At 40.0% G+C, this 20924-nt stretch overlaps 1 protein-coding gene across 16 annotated transcripts in view; it reads left to right on the top strand.

Annotated features, from left to right (window-relative positions):
* The window catches only part of epb41l2 (erythrocyte membrane protein band 4.1 like 2), a 55026-nt gene that overhangs the window by 25998 nt on the left and 8104 nt on the right, over nucleotides 1-20924 (top strand). For 7 of the 16 annotated variants that reach the window (XM_032586142.1, XM_032586135.1, XM_032586136.1 and 4 more), the window contains exons 7-20: nucleotides 2938-3013; nucleotides 5680-5776; nucleotides 5912-6036; nucleotides 6169-6256; nucleotides 8042-8194; nucleotides 8865-8962; nucleotides 9308-9480; nucleotides 10111-10196; nucleotides 14375-14425; nucleotides 14534-14572; nucleotides 16733-16897; nucleotides 17306-17506; nucleotides 18944-19012; nucleotides 19876-20526. In XM_032586142.1, coding sequence (XP_032442033.1) covers nucleotides 2938-3013; nucleotides 5680-5776; nucleotides 5912-6036; nucleotides 6169-6256; nucleotides 8042-8194; nucleotides 8865-8962; nucleotides 9308-9480; nucleotides 10111-10196; nucleotides 14375-14425; nucleotides 14534-14572; nucleotides 16733-16897; nucleotides 17306-17506; nucleotides 18944-19012; nucleotides 19876-20526 — 2072 coding nt within the window. Of the gene's footprint in view, nucleotides 1-2937; nucleotides 3014-5679; nucleotides 5777-5911; nucleotides 6037-6168; nucleotides 6257-8041; nucleotides 8195-8864; nucleotides 8963-9307; nucleotides 9481-10110; nucleotides 10197-11940; nucleotides 14152-14374; nucleotides 14426-14533; nucleotides 14573-15141; nucleotides 15202-16732; nucleotides 16898-17305; nucleotides 17507-18943; nucleotides 19013-19875; nucleotides 20527-20924 lie in introns of those variants that run through there. The other 9 variants (XM_032586137.1, XM_032586140.1, XM_032586145.1 and 6 more) reach the window with 9 other exon arrangements.

Genomic DNA, 20924 nt, shown 5'->3' with positions numbered 1-20924 from the left:
GGCTGCTTCTTTTGATTAAAGCTCTGTTTGCCTGGTCTGACTTTTTAAGTGAATTAAAATTTTTGGTAGGTTTTGCAGTTGTGCAAAAATGTGAGATTTTAAAAGCTTTAAAATCTTTGCTGGCAGATGTAATTTAGGAACTTGAATTATGATTGAGGACCAGGACAAAGTCATTCCAAGGACCTCAAATGGTCCCCGGGCCACACTTTGGACATCCCTGCTTTAAAACATTCACACAACAGCTACATTTATAATGTAAATGTAAATTGCGTACAGGGAATTATATTTATCAAGTAGGTGACTTCTAGATTTTATTTAGGGGTGTCAGAGTAAAGAGGGATGATTACAAATTTACACCACACTTTCTAGGTTTGCAGTTGTAAAAAAAGTAAAAACTATGCTTATCATTTTCCTCCCACTTAACATTTATGTCCTCCTTTTTATTGGTCTTTCTCATAAAATGAAAGTTTATGGTTGGAACTTGACAAATGTTACAATTTTCATCCAGCTTATAAATAGCCTCACAAGGCACTGCATGTAATGTCCTGGGGACGTAAAATCACATCAAACACATTCCTGGTTGACGTAGTGCATTTCCTAACGACATGTTTTGTTTTTTTTTGTGTTTTTTTCTGTCATGCTCAATAAAGTCTGGGAACCTCCCAAGCCGCCAGAAGATCTACGGTTGTTTACACAGATCAGAATATTCCGATTTAAATGGGTCACTTTTTCCTGAAGGGTTTTAAAAAATTCAGTCAGTTTAAGACAAGGCAGAGAATCTTGTTTATTAAATCAGAGGCAGCGTGAACAGAACCACGCATAAGATGGATTGATGGCTAGATGGGTACACTGTAAGTCTACAGACAGAGCTCATAGCTGGAGTGGAAACGTATACAGAGCTCTCTACTAGAGATTCATGAAGTATTTTGCAGTCCGCTAAGTAGTCTGCTTTTAAGCTTCTAAATAAATCAAATAATATTTCTAGGTTTCCTTTTTCAGTTGAATTGACTTAAAAAATCACACTTTGGCACTGCTTAAGGAACTGCTTAACCAATATGTTTCTGCACATATTGGTTAATGTGCAGAAACAATAATGTGTCACTTTTAATGACAATCTATAGGGGGACAGTCTCTATGTATCTTTATCTTTGTGTTTTTTTAAGACACTGGTCATGCCTATTCTGCACTCCATCTACATGACGTGATATTGAACCTTTAAAAATATGCTGATTCTACAAATAATGACAGGTAAAATGTCTGAAGTCGGTTTTTACATCCCACAATGAAACATTTAGTCCTGCAGGAAGTGAACGGGTGTTTGTTTTGACAGAAAACGGCAGCAAGATTTAATCTCACCTGTAATGTTATGCTGAATCTAACTGGAGGGCATGCAAAGCGAGCAGGTCTGGATGTAGGCCAGGTTTAGACCTCAACTGTGCGTGTGGCCACTGTTAATATTTAACAGCAGTGGTCAGGTTTGCTCCTTCACCAACTGTCTCCGACAGGTCTACGTGCCTCACTGGACACTTTCATCCAGGATTGTTCAGGATTGTCCTGTAATGAGCATAAGCAGGCATATCTATTGGCAGTTCTAGATGATTTTCAGCTAAAAGGATCTGAGAGAGATATTAAAATCCTCTTATCTGGTTGTGCTGCAGTAGCATCAGTATAATTCATCAAATTGTTTCCTTTTTGCGCGTTTTGTTACTTTACTTGACATCTTTCACTATGGATTTCTTCATAAAAAAAATCTCAAAAGAGCCTAGAACGACAGAGTGAAAACATGTCTGATGCCATTTTGTATGAATATATTAAAAATGTTTTATCTAAACATAACTATGGCTGAAATGATTAGTCATTATTATTGAAATAATTGTCAGCTAATTTAGTCATTGATTTATCATTAATTGGAATATACAGACTCAAAAAAAGGCAATTTTTCTAAAAAAAAAAACGTATTTAAAACAGTAATTAAGCCAAAGCTGTACAAAATGTATATATGTTTAGCTTTTATAATGAAAACATTTTTGTCTGTAAATATTCTCTACCACAAAACTCCTAAAGTGTCAGTTTTTTAGCATCTTTTGCATCTTTTAGTGTATTTCTAACATTGTATTAAAAAACTTACGAGATTAAATTAAAAATCTATAGGATATGCCAAATTTTCTATACGGTTTATCGTCCAAATAATTGGTAGAATAATCAGTTACAAAAATAATAGTTAGTTATTATTTGAACAAAACGGGCACAAAATCAACAGTAAACGCTATGAATACTTTCCAGTTACATTAATGTCGAATAATGCATTCTTTAGTTTTAAATTTGCATACTTTTTTTTCTATTGGAAATATTTATCAAACAACCTATTTATCAAATCTATTAGGAGTCAAAAACCTGAATCTGAAGATGTTTTCAACCAGTGTGATGCATCTTTTCCATGTGTTTGATTTCTCTCTGATGTCATGTTTTCTAAGAATAAAACACCCAGATGATGTGATCTGCATTACGTCACCCGGACATTTTTGGTTGAGTGGAACAAAACTCAACAGACTGGGCGAAGGCCATGACAGCCTGGCCTTTTGGATGCAGCCAGAACAGAACATAAATGAAGGCCACGTTATGACGGGTTGTTGAAGACGTTCGCTGTCATGTTGCTGGTGATGACGGCTCCTTTTTTTGATCTCACTGAAGACTGAAATGAAGCATGGCATTTAGTAAAGCTGGTGGGGAAGGGGTGTGTTATACAGCACCAGATTTGCTCATTTGTGTCTGGGAACATGCTGCATAACAGCTGTCCTGTATTATTTTTTATGAATCTCATCTGCTTTTATTGTCATTTTCTTTTAAGAATTTATATACGTGTTCTGTTGTATTTTCCGCTCTGTTTTCTTGTTTTACTGCGATGTAAATCACTTAATTGAATATTTCGTTCTCCAGGTAACAACTGGCAGTTTGCATTCGGTGTCAAGTTTTACCCTCCTGACCCATCACAGCTTACTGAGGACATCACAAGGTACCCACACACACACACACCCACCCCCACAGCCGCAGACACACACACACTCAACTTCCACAATTACTAACACCATTTGGTAAAAAAATGCAAACAAAAGCCTGAAAATAAACTGTTGTGAAGACTTGGTAATCACAACATGACTTTTTTTTTGTCAGTGTTGCTATAGTGAATAAAAAATGAACACTTTGAACAAGGCAAGCTAACAAAAACAATAAACTAGAAATTAGCAAAATGAGTGGAAGAGAACAGCATGGTCTAGTCGAAACCTACTGAACCGAGCAGAAATATATTCTGAGCTGTCTTTCTGGCTTCTCTCTCGCATGGTTACTGAATTATAATCATGCAAGAGAAATAGTCTCGCAGGGTAGATGGCTTGTAGAAACACTGTTTCCAAATAATCCCCTTTCAACTTAACGTCCAGCCATTATGCCGCCCAATCCCACCTACTAGCAGACCCAGAGTGATACTTCATGCATTCATGGGTGACTTTCTTCTTGCCACCAAAAAAAATAAATAAAATACCATCACAATATCTACTTGTGTTTCAGTGGTGTTTTTGTTCTCCACCAGATGTCTTTTTTTGTGATAAAGTATCCATTACGTTCTGCTGCTTTGGCCTGCTGTTTTATGTTAGGCTCTTTGTTGTTCAGATTTGCTGAAAACAACGGCCCACTCTGGCTGAAAATGTGAGTCATGGAGTAAAGTCAGTGAAAGTGAAGCAGACCCATTGAAGACTGGATCTGGCCCTAATGCCAAAACAATATGCTCTGAAGCCACACAACGCTTCATAGAGTAGCAGGGAAACGCTCAGCTAAGTTGAAACTTGATGCTGGACTTCTTCTCACATGTAATAGTTTTTCCTTCTGATTAAACTTGGGTAAATGAACATAAACCCATATTTTTATACATATTCAGACACATGTAGAGGCATGTTCTCCTGGGTCAGTACTTTGTAATTTACATCAGGGTTCGTACCAGTGCTTGAAATCCTTCAAAATGCTTCAAAATTAATTTCAAATATCTATTTTCAAGGCTCAGAAACGGCTTGATTTCTGTATAAAGTACTTTAAAGTGCTTGATATTCAAACTGCACAGTTTTGTCATAAAGTGCAATCTAGCATTTGATTAGAAGCCAATAAATCATTAATCGCATGATAAATTAAAAGAAACTCAACAATTATAATTTATTTCATTTATTGTTTTTCTCTTTTTTTTACCAAAAACTGAATGATAAAAGTCTTCAGTCTGGTGTTTTGATCTCAACTAGCCCTTTTTGAAAGATAATTTTGTTTACAGACACTTCATGATTTATTTTATTTGTTGTTGTTTTCTTTATTTATTTTGGAAAATTTTAAATGTCTTAAAGTTGCAGACTTTAAATATTCATTAGAATTTAAAGGTTTGATCTTTGAGAATGTGTTCTTGCATTATTGTGCCATTATTAGCCATTATTACTATTATATTACTTGAAAATGGTCTCAGAACAGAGGGCTGCACAGTGGCGCAGTTGGTAGCACTGTTGCTGCAGCAAGAAGGTCGTGGGTTCGATTCCTGGCCGGGGTCTTTCTGCATGGAGTTTGCATGTTCTCCCTGTGCATGCGTGGGTTCTCTCCGGGTACTCCGGCTTCCTCCCACAGTCCAAAAACATGACTGTCAGGTTAATTGGTCTCTCTAAATTCTCCCTGTGTGTATGGTTGTTTGTCCTGTATGTCTCTGTGTTGCCCTGCGACAGACTGGCGACCTGTCCAGGGTGAACCCCGCCTCTCGCCCGGAACGTAGCTGGAGATAGGCACCGGCACCCCTCCTGACCCCATTAGGGACAAAGGGTGAACAGAAAATGGATGGGTCTCAGGACAACAGTATTATTGTTTATCGCAATAAGTATCGTGACAGGCCTAGAAACCAAATATTTTCATACATCTTTTTTTCTTGCTGAAGTTAAGTCAAACTATACTTTCCTTGTTTCAGATCAGTTAGAATGATCCAAATTATTTCTCTTTGCTAGGAAACCTTTTTTATATTGTGCTTAAACATTTAACTTGAGAAGGGAGGTAATTTACCTTAACACAGTTTGTTAGGATTGCTTCAATGTAATGCATATTTATTATTCCTAAGGGCACAGTAACTTATTGATTGTCTTATATTTTATATGTTAAATAAAGTTATTAACATTTCAGGATTTTTTTTTTTGTTAAATTAGTGTCCGGTATGTCAGACATTTCAAAACATTTTGCTACGTTTTGGCTTATATTGTCTGTGCTATAGGATGTGGAATACTACCATAAAAATATTTATAAATTATAAAATGTCATAGGGAATTGAGACCATCTTTTTTTAGTTAATCTGTTTTGTTTTCATCTCCAGTGTGGTAGTGGAAAAATTTGAAAACATACCTTGAAAATGCTTGACAGATTCTTGAATTTTGCTGTGGGAAAAGTGTAGAAACCCTGAACCATCTACAAAAATTCCTTTAGTTCTAAACTGAGCAGAAGAAATCTTTATGATACAGGGAGGAACCTCTTGAAGAATCAGTAAAAGACGTCCTGTTGTTCAGCTACAAGAATGGAAAGAAACCTGCCCTACTGAGAAAACTATAACAAAGGCATTTAATCCATACCCATTTCCAGTTTTGAGTATTTTTTTTTTCACCTTATCGTTTTTAGGTACCTTTTGTGTCTGCAGCTGCGGGAGGATGTTGCTTCTGGACGGCTGCCTTGCTCATTCGTCACTCACGCTCTGCTGGGGTCATACACATTGCAGGTACAGCAAAAAATATTCTGTCTGTTTTGTTGTCTTGTGTTTGTGAGGTAACGTATGCGATAATCATGTTAACCAGTAGTATATTTAGCCTTGGCACCTTCCCAAAAATAGATTTCTGTTTTGAATAATTTACAGGCCGAATTAGGCGACCATGAACCCGACCAACCTCGCCCTTTGGACTTCATCAGTCAGCTGACGTTTGCGCCCAATCAGAACAAAGAGATGGAGGAGAAGATTCTTGAACTCCACAAATCCCACAGGTCAGAGAGGAAAATGAGTTTGACTCATAGTTTGATAGTTCAGCTGTTATCAAGGGAGTCTGACTGGATTATATTTATGTGCACGACTTATCATGATATTCTATTTAATTTTAGCCATTCTTTCGTTTTTAGGGGAATGACACCAGCACAGGCAGACCTCCAGTTTCTAGAAAATGCCAAGAAGCTCTCCATGTACGGAGTGGATCTGCACCACGCCAAGGTATAAATAAATGAAGGCCTCCCCTCTTCTCCTCTTCCTCTCCATTGTTGTTGACATCTGGGGATTAGCCCAGCTCCTTTGATGCTGGTCGAGCCGTGCCGGAGTGCATGCATGTTTGTATCTGTGCGTGTCAGCTGTGCAAACACTTGGACAGGCCATTTCCATGGGAACAGTCACTCTCCCTCGCTGGGATAGTGGATCATCAGCCGACTGGGTGCATGTTTCCTTGGTGTGGATGTGTGTCGGAACATGTTCTGGGGTCTTTGGGGCAAAACCAGCAAGTACACATGAGAATAAGAGAGTCTGGAAATAGGAAGCTGGGAGGCATGGTGGAGAGTGAAGACAAAACATGGTTCAACTGAGGTAGAGGGCAGTCCAATTAGATTTAGAGAGGGGCAAGTTCCCTTTAAGGACGTGCTCCACTTCTGTCCAGCAGAGAATGGAAAGAATGGTGCAGCGGAGCGCTTTAATTGCTGACAGTGTTTTTCTTTTCATCGCTTACCATTGTTAATTATCCTGGAAATTCAAAGGGATGATCTACTTGATCTTTTATGGAACATGTCTGCAGGTTTTATCACTCCAAAGCCTGCAAAAGAGGTGACCTAAACACCATGTTTAAACTGTAGAAAGAGTAATACTAAGTTGTGTGCCTGATGATACGGAGACTTCGGCGCTTGCTTTGCAAAAGTAAAGCAAAGTGTTATGAAACGGGGTCGGAGATTGATTTGTTTGATCATTACATGACAGATTACATGCGGTGCCTGTTGGGTTTGGGATGCAATATAGCTTTGAAATGCTTCAGTGCTTTTGGTGCAAATTCCTTTCAAAACGTTGCGGCATTTTCTGAAACCACTTGTCTTTAAAACTGAACTTACTTGTACTGGCGCAACATATAGATTGCATTATATGCTACATAGAGGTTAATCAGCAACACTGTTATCAAGCTCACCACTAGTGTGGTTTTGTGTGATAAATGGTAAAGTATGTGACATGTTGGGACTAATGAGTTAGAATAAAATTCGGCATTATTCAATTCATGGTTCACCTGTTACTTCAGTTTTTTTGCTGCACTTATACATCTTTAAGTCTTTTCAAAATGACTTTATGACAAATGACATTGACCAAAACTTGACTAAATTGTCTCCCAAAAAGAGAAAAACAGGTGGCTTCATGACTTACTGTATTTTCATTGATCACTCAGACAATTATCCGTGTTTTTGAGGTTGGTAATAGTTCTGTGTAAGAAATCGACCAAACAACTAAAGCCTATTAGTCCTTACAGCACAAGAACAAAGATCGATGGCTGGCTTTTAACACAGCACGTCCATTTGATGTATGAAATGTGGCTGAGCACCAGTAAAACTGTCCATTATCAGCAAATTGCACTCTCCATTTGTGCAACTGATTGTTCTCTGTTAATTCATTGCCGTAATCAATTCGCCTTTACTCTGACCAAACGGCCTTGAATTTAAAAGCTCTGCTGGTGGGTTAGTCTGTAGGCTAACTGTGTTCTGATTGTTTGTGTGGGGAGGGGGGGCTTTTGTTTGTAATACCTTGTTTGGACCATTTTCCTGACACATGCTAGTCACACAAACGTGCGTCTGTGTGTGTGTGTGTGTAATAATTGAGTTTCCCCTGACCCTAAACAGACTACGGTACTTTAAAAATCAATCGATGAATAGCATGATCTGGTTTGTTTGTACTGCAGGCATTTATATCAGAAAAATACATAATCTCCTCATCGAGACATTTTCTATATTCTACTTTTCTGTCTGACTACGACAGGATTCAGAAGCAGTGGACATCATGCTGGGTGTGTGCGCCAACGGACTCTTGGTGTACAAAGACAGGCTTCGGATAAATCGATTCGCTTGGCCCAAAATACTGAAGATATCGTACAAGAGGAACAACTTCTACATCAAGATCAGACCAGGAGAGGTTTGTAATAAACACACACTGATGGATGGATGAATGTTAAGTACTTTAAGGTTGTTGGCATGACTTTTGTTTAACTTCTGACATATAAGGCCAGACCTTCTCTGCTACGTGTAGATCGGTATGTGGAGTAAATGTGACGTAAGAGAGAAGAGTTTGTTTAAAAAATTACAGGACAAATATTAAAAACAGTTCTTCAGTTAGCCGACTTTAGGTGTGGAATAATTCTTGTGAGGAGTTAAAGTTATCTAAAGTTTTTACTCTTTAGAGAAAAACAAAGTATAGAAATAATTTGCTAAACAAATACAATAACACTTGTTTATGATTGTTTATTTTCTTTAATGAGTTTGTCTACATACTCAATTAGAGTCCTTAGATACATGTTTTTGAAAAATATGCAGGAAATATTTGTTTTGATTTTGATAAATAAAGGTATAATAAACTTCCACTTCCACTTTTTTTGATTTGCACTTTCTTGAAATTGATTGTCAGGAATTTAGGTTTTATTCTGTACTAGTGTTGTCTTGATTTTTTTCCTTTGCTTATTAGTTTTTTTCTACATTGTGTGTGTTTTATTGTTGTATGTGGAAAATGTTAAAATGACTGAAATAAATAAAAAAATAAATTGCAAATCAGAAGAAAACATGTTTCTGCCATTTTGTTCCTTTGGCAGACGGAGCAGTTTGAGAGCACCGTGGGATTCAAGCTCCAGAATCATCGATCTGCTAAAAGGCTGTGGAAGGTCTGCGTAGAAAACCACAGCTTCTTCAGGTAAAAGACAAATATACGTTCACAGTGAAACGCATGCGTGCTGCGCAGGAACATTAATTAACAATGTAGCGTTTTGAGAACTTTATTTGGCTCAAGACAAACCTGTATGTTCATTTGTCCTATAGGATGGCGCTTTATGTATAAAATACACTCATACATAATCACAACATAGACAGAAAATCCAAGTGCACACTTTTGAACGTGTTCTCCATGATATAAGCTTCTGACAACAAGGAGACATTTCCCTCAATCACACGCACCTGTAAAAGTAACTACAAAATGTGTTTTCAAAGGAGACCACTGAATATGATTTTGGTCGTGCTCCCTTTCTCCCTCCGCCTTCAGGTTAAACGCGCCGGAGCCTCCTACCAAGGCCCGCTTTCTGACGCTGGGATCCAAGTTCCGCTACAGCGGGCGAACGCAGGCCCAGACCCGGCTGGCCAGTTCCCTCATAGACCGACCCGCACCCAGCTTCGAACGCACCTCCTCGAAACGCATCAGCCGCAGCCTGGACGGAGGTAACACAAGTAGCATCTGTATGCGAGAGTCGCGCACCTTTTTTAAAGAACTTCTCAACCGAAGGAAATACGCATCAAAAGAGGAATGTCAAGCATGAAGCACAGTTAGAATTTCATAAGTTTATGTCTGAATATCTTTTTCAAAATGGATCTGAAATGCTCTATGTCAGAGCAGATACAGGAAATAGCTGGGGCATCTGTTTCCTGTCACACAGGGAGAGACAGAGCGAGGGAAAGGGAAAGAAGAAAATAAAGAATGCTCTGTTTATTGAAAATAACAAAATTCTCAGCACGTAATGTCACATGCGATTCTGGCCTCTGGGCAGTAAGCAAGTGTGAAGTTACCTTACATTATCTTAAAGCTGCTTTCATTTTTGTAGAATCACAATAATTTTATTGTCTTTGAAAACAGAACGCACCGTTTATCCTGTGGTTTCCCACTTTTGGTTTACAGATTCCACTTTTTGCAGCTGCTTGCCTCCGTTTCCCGTCTGTTGCATTGTTCACTTACCTTACAGCAACCCCTGCTGGACAGATTGTTGCTTCAGTTCATTGTTCTTGCTCATTGGAACTGCAAATTAAACCATCAGATAACCAACAGATTTCCGTTGTGTGGTTTTGCCTCTTCAGCACCGGTGATCAGCATAACTGAGGCTGGAAGTGAGACAGCGGAGAACGGACGGGATCACCGTCTAGAGCTTCACTCTGACTCCAAGGTGTGTATTCACCAAAATCTCATCGAAAGGGAAATATTAAAGCAGAAAAGATCTGCCAGTGTTTTTAGACAACTTTAATTCTGACGTTTTTATTATTTCTGGGAGTGCTGTGTTATTGCTCAAAGAACAGAAATCAGTAACAAGGTGACACTTTCTTTGTAGAGCACTGTAAAAAGCATTATTTTGCAGTTTTTGTCAACTTCTTTAAATTGACTTTCTGATCACTACCTCAAAAAGCATCAACTGCCACAGGGAGGACGTGAACAGAACCAAATCAAGGGCCAGAATATTGTGTTTTGGAACATTTTTCACTGCCTTCAGGGGTAAAAAGAAAGGGAAAATGTCTGACTTTCTTTGCTTGTTTCTGGTATTTCCTGAAAATCCTTTAGACCTCTAAAGAAAACACTAATGTATTTGTTTTCAGCATGTCAGTTTCAATGCAAGACTTCACGTCATCTTGGGCCAAACAACTATTAGATTCCATCAAGCTTTAAATATATCATGAGAAATTTGCAGACACACTTATTGACACATCTAGTGTTCCTTTTTCGTTCCACACAAGAACAACATGAAGTGGTTGTTGTCAAAGAAACCTCAGGATCATCTGTCTAAAGCAAACTGTTTCAGCTAAGCCCTCATCAGATTTAACAAGCAGCATGTGTTTACATTTGTGATGGTAGCACAGAAAAGGCTCTATTTGACCATCGCTCTGACTGTAAATATGAGCAACTTTAGGTCTGTAGCTATTTTCTTTTGGAAATATCTGCCTTACTTGATCTACACATTGTCCTATTTTTCACATTTTGAAGAGTGGCTAAGAGCTTTAAGCAGGCTCTGTAAAAAAGGAGGCCATTCATGATTTTAAGTTTCTGGAAGTTCTGATCAACTTGTAAATCCCAAAATCGAAATTACAATAGAAAAAAATATAAATCTAAATTTTTATTTTTTTTTTTAATTAATTTATTTTTATTTTTAGGAGTTGTAATAGGTGTGCCTTTATGAAAAAAAAAATCTTTTGACATGCTATTTATTTCCTCTTAATAAATCTCCTCAGATTAAAGGCTTTATTTCTCTAAACTTGTTAGTGTGAGATAATCCTACATATTTCCACTTACACATGGTGTCAATATGTGCGGAGACAGATGCATATCACTTAATAGACTGATGAAGTCACTAAATGTTGTGATGTTTACCTGGACTGCCATGCACTCACATGTCCACAAGGGGGCACTGTGCCCTCCTGAAGCCACCTCACAGGAGTGGATTCTGTTTGCAGTGCATGCCTCCTGTCCCACCACCGTTTCCCTCTCTGCCACCCTTTCCCTCCTGATCCTCACTCGCCTCCCGTCTCTTGCTGGTGACGCCCCCTGTTGGCAGTTTCTGCGAACTTCTGTGCCCTCTACTTTCTGCACTTTGCTCTGCCCCGCTATGTTCACTTTGAAGCTGTTGTGTCGTCTCGTTCACTGACTAATGTTATGTTTCTTTCCTTTTCTCTTTTTTTCCTTCACAAACACTCCCTTTAATTTTGCTTTTCCAATATCCCACTTGCATGATTTTATATTTTCTCGTCATGAAATGCCTGTCGCTTATTTTGGTCTCGTTTCAATTGATTTTTTTTTTCCATGCCTCTTTTTTTTATTTTATTTTTTACTTTTTCGTCGTGTGTATGCAAATTTCCCCCTTCTCTATTATTTGCTTTATTTCCCATGTACATTTTCCCTCACCTTCACTTCCCACCCATTAGTCAATCTTTATGTTCCCTCTTTCGTTTTCCTCATCATCCTCACTCTCCTCCATCCCCCCTTCGCTCGACTCCATCTCCGAGCTCGACCGCGCCCTTTCCGACATCTCCGAGGACGACGACCGAGCCGAGGACGCGGAAGCCGCACGCTCATTGTGGAGCCTCCCCTCAAACACCCTTTCGCTTTTCACCGATCAGCTGATCTTGGCTGATCTTGGACACCTCATTCAAACCTCTTCATCCTCCCAGCCAGTCTCTGCCTCTCAGACATGTAGCTCAGAGCTTGTGAAATACGAGGAGGGTGTAACCAGAGCAACAGCCGGTTGGGCAAATTTGCGACAGTGGTTCTCTCTGAAGGGTGTGGTTAAATTAGCGTCTTTCATCTTGTGTTTTCTCTCGGTTTTAAGCAAGAATGAAAGCAGGTATCTGCCCAGGAAGATATTTACAGGGCTAGGAGAGAAGCTGAACATATATTTTAACATTTTTGGCACTAAATATTCAACTTTCAACCTAGCTGCATTTAGATTACATCAAATTATGAGCTGTTTAGCATTTCTGTGGGCTCGTTTTCTGGCATTTTTGACTCATCTTCCACTAAAATTCAAGAAGTTTGTCAGTACTCTGCCTTTATACACAAAGCAGCTACAGTTTCCCAAAGTATCCTCCATCCCCTGCCCACAGATTGTCTCCTTCTCTTTGCTTTCCTCCTTTTCTTCCCGTCCCTCTCTTCCTCTTACCACCTTCCACTCTTCTAGCTTCCCAGCATCTGTCCATCGCTACCTCCTAAACCCCTCCCCTCTCTTCCTCCCATGCCTCTTGGCACTCTTCCTGCTTGTCGTGATGCTGACAGCGAGCCAGTCAGTCGTTTTAGCCCTGATTTTAGCCACACCCCTCGGCCTGACCCTGTCCTACTTGGAGACCGCCGTCTCCAGTCGAAGAAAGACTCTTTTGCCTGTGTCTGTCAGCCACGAGGCAAGCAAGCGTAATTTAAGCTCTGGTGTAGACCAGGACGCCTCCGCTCTCACACCGACACACACACACCCTCACACCAGGCACCATGGAGGCACGGGCTGGACCCAGGAGATGTGTGATCCTGCGGCATAAATTCGCACATTCACATTTCTCATCCTGCCCCACTTTCCATTTTAATTCTTTTTTTTTTTTCAGCCTTTGTGAGAATGTAAACCACATAGAAACCTAAATGTTTCCTCCTTTATGTTTTTCCCTGCCAACAGCACCTCCTGCACCTGATAAATGCTCCTCCTCTTAGCTTCCCTGCACCTCACTCTAATCTTTCTAAAGTAAAGAATGAAGTTTGTGACATTATTTAAGGAAGCAGAGCTATAAAAAAAGAATCTAAATGAAGAATAATTACATAGTGTAAGTAGATATATGTAAGGCTTTTAGATGCTGTTTTTGACTAAAGTAAACAGATACGTGTTGAATACACTGTACAGTAACTTAACAAAATAGATAAAGTGTAGTATTTAAAAATCTGCATTATTTTACAGTATTCTCACTCAGCATTTATTAGCTCTTGGATATTAAACAAATGTGCCTCCATTTGTTTACATATAGGCATGGGCCGGTGCGAGAATGTCACTGTATGAGAAACTTAATTAGAATTCTAAAACAGAAAAGCAAAACTATTATCTCCTCTGCATTTTATATATCCCTGTTTACTCATTTAACACTGGGTAAGCCAGGCTGCCATGGCTGTTTTGACGATGAGCCCTCTATTATAATGTTACTTTATATCGTGCTCTCATATAAACCATTAAAATCTCACTCCCAGATGGTCAGTTGATCCATGCACATCAAAGCGATACATGTATCTCGAAGACATGACGTTTCCTGATATTTCCCACATACAAGGCAGCATGGGAAGCAGTATGATAGCAACTTACAGTAACTAACAGGCAGTGCACATTAACAATCTGAGAAGAGTTTTCTTTCTTCATACAGACAAAGGAAACCTCTTGCATCACCCTAAAAGGAGAAGAAGTGGTTGATTCTGCTAACTGGACCATGCATATGTGTAACACATTTGATGCCCCCCTTAAAACATATTTAATTTTTTATGAAGACCCTCTACTTCATCTAGAGTAAAAATGACTCATTTCTCGTGAATAAAATTGTTTTTAATTGTTTGTTTTTTTATTTGATGTTGTACATAAAAATCAATTAAGACAGAATAAATAAGCTTAATCCACACTTGCAGAAAACGTTAAGTCTTTTTTTAATGTAGAATAACAGCAAGTTGTTGCCGCCTCTGCGTACTAATCATCCTAAACTTCTTACATATAGTGTCACATGACCAGAAGTGTTTCCTAACACAAGGGGAACAGGCGTTTCTCATCATCCATTTCACCGTTTTTTTAAAAAACTCATTTCCCCTTCATTTTGACTTCCACCTCCCATGTCTGCCACACTGAAGGCTGAGGAGGTGGACTTGAGCCCTGCCGATGTGGAAGCCATCCCCTCCCAGGTCTGTAAGACCTGTTTATTAAACATGCTAATTCAAAGCCTGATGTTATGGTACAAGACTATAGAGGCCGTAATCCTAACCTGTCCTTTCTCCTTGACTTTACCCCAGCAACAGTCACCTGGACGTGCTGAGCCTGCCTCCTCTCAGGTTCATAACACTGTTATTGGTGATTTGGTTGCGCCACTCGTTTTCTCTTCTCACGTTGGTTGGTTTGATGGTTGACGTTGCCCTAAAGAAATCAGATCAAATCAGCTGTGTAGTAGATAATGAAAATCCAGTCAGAGGTTGAGTTGTAAAAACCGATGACGAATGGGCATTTTCAACCATTATTTTCAATTTCTGCTGTGGCTTTCAGTTTCGCAGGTTGTGTTTGGGTTTTGCTTCGTGTGTGTGTGGTTCATTACGTCATTTTGGGATTGCTGAAAAAAAACGCTGGGGTTTGTTGGTTTATGTGCATGTCTGTTGGTGTCGTGGTGTTTCGAAACGCTTCGGCGGCATGGGTACAGCACTCAGATCATCAGAAATACCAAAATGTTTTCTTGTTCCTGCCCCCATGGTCAACTTTTTTTTTCAGTTTGGGATATTTACAGCAATTTCTTTTTTTTTCTTTTTTTTTTTAAGTCAAATTAGTTTCTGTTATTTTCTCTACACATTTGAGTTTATTTTTTATTTTTTCATTAATTTTCTGCATTTTGTGCTGTATGTCTGCCTTCCAGAGTCCATTGAGAGTGCATGGGGACAATATTTATGTGAGGCACAGTAATTTAATGTTGGAGGTTGGTACTGGCGTCGACTGATGGCTGAAAACCAGATCTCCGTGTTTCTACTTTTTCTCTGACGCCATCAGAGCTACAGCCCGGTCTTTACTGGACTACCGTACAAGACTGCTGCCCTCTCGCACTCTCAGGCTCTGTGTGCATGCCGGCGTGTGGACGTTTACTCTCTACTTCAGCTTTTGGCAGATTTTCAGCAAATCCCGTCTCATTGAAAAACTTTGTTTGAAGATCTTTCATTGCTCAATGTCCTGATTTGCGCAGCAGCTATTCTGATCAACTACGCCCTTATGTTGTACATTGATACTATATCCATGGTAAAGTGTACTAGCATTCTGGCCAGTAAAGGGGAGTTGGATCTGAATATGTGAAATGCAAACTATTCGTTTCATGTGCTTTGACACAAAAGCACATAAGAGACTTGGTGATCTAGAAACAATTTCCCAGGCCGAGGGTTCACAATGGCTGCTTTGTGAATAGGATGTGTGGCGTATTGACGCCACTATAATGCATGCTCTGTGCATGTTCAGTGCTGTTTCGTGACTGTGTTTTTACCTTGTTTTGTTCTCAGTCCTTGATTGGTCAAAGAGTTTGATTATTGCCAGGCAGCTGCGTCTAACCTCACTAACCTCTGCACAAGGAGCTTCCTTCCTGTTTTCTCGTGATTGGCTGCCACTGCAGAGACATGTGTGGTTGGATAACAAACTAAAACGACAACGCCTGTTTGTGCAAATTGGGGCTGATGGTGATCGACTGCCATTGCGCTGAGAAGTCCACAAAGTATTTTGATAGTTTTAGTGTTAAATGGTTCAAATCGGGGATCTCTTGTTTGAAATTAAATCCTCTAGTTTTCTAAGATGGCCTTTTTTGGCCCTTAACAGGTTTTTAAAGGCCAGGTTGGTTTTGTTCATTTTTATTCATTAACAAAACCAAATTTAAAAACTGCTTTTCATTTGAAACATTTAAGATTGACAAAAAGTAAAATTAGAAGAAATTTATAAATGTTTATTTACATATTTACCCGTATATATATGGACAAACTAAGTAAAGTGAATTACTACCAGCTCCATGTTGTACATTCTGCCATGCTGTTTATGAGCTCATTTATGGAGAAAATAAAACAAGTTGGGAGGCCCCGTTTCACTGAAGTCTGGATTTCCAGTTATTTTTTTAACCACAGAAAAAGCTTCAGTGAAGCCTGCCCTCCATCCTGTTGCTCTTTGGATTGACAGATTATTTCTGAAAACGATGTTTTCCCGCCTTATTCCTTCTCCTTTTATCTTTTCCCCTCCCTCCTCAACTACCTTCTCTCCTGCTCTTTTCTGTTACATTTCTGCCTCATCATCTCACTATTGCTCCATTTTCTTCTTTTTTATTCCCAATCTCCTTTTGGAAACTCATCAAGTCCTCACTTCCATCCTTCTTTGATTTCCTCCCATTCTCCTCACTCCTTGTACTCATCCTTTTCCCACTTACTCACCCCCCCGTTTTCCACCAAATCCCTCATTCCCCGTATCCTGTCCGTCCCCATCAGGACCTTGATAAGACCCAAGACGAGGTTCTGAAACACCAGGCTAGCATTAGCCAACTCAAGCGCTCCTTTATGGAGGCGCCTCCTCCCTCTCCTCCCCAGCCCAACCAGTGGGAGAAACGTCTCACCTCCTCTCCTGCTACGATACGCGTCCAGCAGCAACAAGTGGTACGTCCGTCCGGATGTCTATCTCTCTCGACAAGCCATTATATCCGCTGATGATTGCTGGGTTGTTGTGTTAGTTGAACTGAAACTAACTGCATTTCCAAAACTGTGTGTTTCTATGTACAGGTTGGTCCTCCATTGTGTTTAATGGTTGAACATTATTTGTTTTCGATTTTCGTGGAATCACTTCTCACTTAATTGAGCAACTGTTCCTGACACTTAACTTTCCTAACTCCTCTACCTTTTTATCCATGGTTATCTCGACTAACGCTCTGTTTCATTTTTGACAGCATGTTTTATCGTGCTCTCTCCTAAAACTCTGATTCTTATAAGTGATAAAACCTGTAGTTTTCTCTTTAGCTCTCCATTAACCCTCTGCCACTGCTGTTTTGTGTGCATCTCTTGCCGTAGAGCCTCGAAGACGAAATAGCTTCGGTGCTTCTTGGCAGACGCACTGCTGCTGAATTTTACTCAGCAGGCGCTCCGCCTCTCTGCAGTGTGCCAGAACCACCACTAGATGCTGCTGTGACCACATGTTCAGCTGCTGCCGCTCCCACTGCTGTCTGCAGTTCATCTTTGTCTCATCCTGTTTCTGCACTCTCTGCCACTGAGGTGCTTCTGCTGGTACTAAACATTAAGGTGTCAGTTTACTTTGTATGGTCCCAAATGGACAGTTATGTTCCAGTTTGATGATGCTTTTTCTTAATTCAAAGAGCTTAAGGGTGAGAAAGATTGTTATGTTCTAACAGTCTGACTTAGTATGTGGAGTAAAATATTACTTTATCCCAGTCTAATTTAAAGACGTGGTGGAAGAGGCTAATGGGGATAAAAATCTGATTTCTGATTGGTCCTTCTTACTAAAAACACTATATAGTCAACATTCATATTTTGATCCTACTTAGCTTACTCATTGATGACCTAACATATGTTACGATATCCTTTAGTTTTTACGAGTTTCCTGTGCAGCTGTTTTTCTTACAGAAAATATATCTGTCTTCATATGCTAAAGTGCTAGACTAGTACTGGCATGTTTAATTTTGATATGATCATTTTGTGACAAAACTTGCAGAAGAAGTTGTTTCCTGCTTCATAAAGGTAGCGTTTTGTTATGAACGTCATAACATTTATTGAGTTGTGTTTCAGCTCCTTTCTTCTATACTGCAGCACCTAGGACAGTCTCTTCTTTACTGTAAATGTCATTCAAAGGGGTGGAAATAACTTATTTTTTTTGGAGAAAACAACCAGTATGAGAAGCTGAGTTTAGGTTTTTTTTTTAATTTGTACTCTGGACCATTAGCTCACACTGGGGTCATCTCTAGTCCAACCATTATGTGAGATTTATCTTTATTTTCTTACCCATTTCTTCTTTTTTTTTAACCTCCTCTCAGTTGACCAGCTTGAAAGGGAACTGACACCTTTTATGCTTTAGTTAATTAAAGCTGCTTGGCAGATGTGCATATAAAGCCTGCTGTTGATGTTGCATGAATTAATTTGCGTCTGGGAGCATTTAATCCTCAGTGACTTGTTGATGCACTATTTTCAGGATTAATTTGATCTAAATCGACTAACAGCTGTGCAGTGCAAGGGTTTGTCATTTCTGGCGGTAAAGGAATGCAAATTGCCAAATCTGCACCCCAGACGTTCTCTGCCTATTAAAGACAGTACGATCTGAAGCATCTGTTTTCACAGAGGCTGAAATGGGGGGGGGGGGACAAAAAGAACCTTATTATGTGTTTATTGTGTGCCTGTTTGTTGGAGCTTCTTTAAATGGCAAAAGAAACGCATTGCCATGCATGAAAAAAAGACTCTCGGTACCATCTTTTCTTTAGTCTTTTTCTTCTGTGAGCAAACTTCATTTGTATTCTTATTTTGATCCTGTTTTTGCTCGCCGAGTTCCTGCCGTGGTTTTAGTGTACAGATGAGCAGATGACAAAAGCCGGCCCCATCCCCACCCTGTGATAACAAGCGTCCCAGTGTTGCTAATTGCTAACAGTGATTTTCCCGCTGATGTGTGATTGATGTTGTCGTCCTAACTTCTCTGTCACGCAGGTCAGTGTGCCGCAAACCGAAGCAGCTTCAGCTGATAACACGAGCTCTGAAACCAAAGAACCTGCAAAGGTGGTACTAACGTTCTTTGTAACCAATCCCAGCTTTCCATTCATGACTTTCGCTTCCTTCCTGCCTCCATTTGTTCTCAACTGAGCTTTTATGTTCCCATTGCCACTTTGGTCGTTTCCAACTTGATCCAATGTAGAGGATTCCTACACAGTCTGAAAAAGTATGGAATAAAATTTTTAGGCTTTTGGTCTGGAAAAGTGGAAAGAATAAAGTTTAGGGAAATATTTTTGTTTCCAGGATTTTTTTTCCTTATCTCATTGTCCTTTCCTCCTTATTTTTTGATTCCTTTACTTTTTCCTTTTGTTTCCTTCCTTCCCTCTCTCCTTTTTCCTTTTCCTTTCTTAATTTTTTCTTTTCCTTCTTTCCTTCCTCCCTTTCTCTGCTCCTTTCTTCTTTCCTTGCTTCCTCCATTTCTTTCTTTCCTTCATTCCTTTATTTTCCTTTTCCTTCCTTTCTCCCTTTTGTTTTCTTCCTCCCTTCCTTTGTCTTTTTTTCACCTAATCCTTTCTTAATTTCCTTGCTTCCTTCCTATCTGTCTTTCCATGTATCTTGCTTTCCTTTCTTTCTTTTATTTTAAATTAAATGTGTATAGACAGAGAATCCTGGAAAGTTGATTATGGAAAAGTCTGAACATTTTCCATTAAAACCGTGTAGAAACCCTGCAGGATCTTCTTCATTTATACCTCATCTTATTTTCCTCATGTTTCTTGAGTATATATTTTTTTCTGTTAACCCATTTTTAATTTATGTTCAATGATCATATTTTGCTCTTGTGTTTTTTTTTTTGTTTTGCGTTTGTTGTATACGTGTGCACCTCATCGTGTGTGCGTGTGCACTCTGTGTACGTGTGTGCGTGTGTGTAGACCACCGAAGTTGAAATCGAGGAAACTGTTGTCATCCAAGAAGTTTCCAGAGCGCCCAAACCTGTGGTCGTCACGGTTACGGCTGACCCCCCTGCCGCCTCGCCCGCTGAGCACGAACCTCAGGACCAGAAAGTGAAGGTCGAAGAGGAAGCGGTGGTGGTGGAGGAAGTAAGCCCCGCGAAGCCGGAGAAGGCGTCCTCTGACAGTGAGAGTGAGGAGGAAGCAGAGTACCATCCAAACGTTCCTGCATCCATCTCTCAATCACAAATACCAGAGGGGAAGGAAGAAGAAGAGCAGATGAAGGAGGAGGAAGAGGAGCAGAAGCAAGCGTCTGCTCCGGTTGTTCCATCTCTTCCAGTGGAGGTCAGCCAGCCTGCAGAAGAAATGAGTCAAGAAGAAGAAGAATCTAAGAAGGAGGAGATGCAGGTTGAGGAGAAGAAAGACGATCAGGAGGAGAAAGAAAGCGGACGGGAGACGGAGGACAGCACAGATGATCCGATGGTGACCCCCGAAGAGGAGCCGGAGGGCCTCATGCTGCCCGAGGAGAGCGCAGAGGCCGGCCCCACCGAGGAGCCTGAGCAGCCTAAAATGAACGGAGAAGCCTCGCTGGTGGAAGTGGATCCCCGGCCGCAGGTTATTTGTTGCTCTGAGGTAAAGCCAACTGCGGAGCTCCTCCAGGGTTTTGAACCTTCCTGCCAGCCGTAGAAAACACCCACTTCTTTCCCCGCTGCTTCTCACATCGCCGGTTTCCTTTTCCTGCTTGTGTGAAACTTTAAGCCCCATGTACATTCTCACACTCCTCTCTGTTCTGTGAAAGCATATTGAGAAAATAAAACACCTTTTGAAGACAGTTAGGATTGTGCTTTAAGACTTCATCGCCATTATTGTTGGTGTTAATGTCAAATTCCTCAAGAAGCCACCTTTATTTTACTGCCCAGTCACACTTTTTCATGTCTCTGCCACATTTCCTGCCATTATCCTCATAGATATAGTGCCACTCATTGTGGTGTGTCGATGCTGTTGCCTCCTACGTTGTGTTGTGAAGTAAA

Source organism: Xiphophorus hellerii, chromosome 15 (assembly GCF_003331165.1).
Source record: "Xiphophorus hellerii strain 12219 chromosome 15, Xiphophorus_hellerii-4.1, whole genome shotgun sequence".
In the NCBI taxonomy this organism is placed as follows: Eukaryota; Metazoa; Chordata; class Actinopteri; order Cyprinodontiformes; family Poeciliidae; genus Xiphophorus; species Xiphophorus hellerii.
This window is presented reverse-complemented; position numbering and strand designations above follow the sequence as displayed.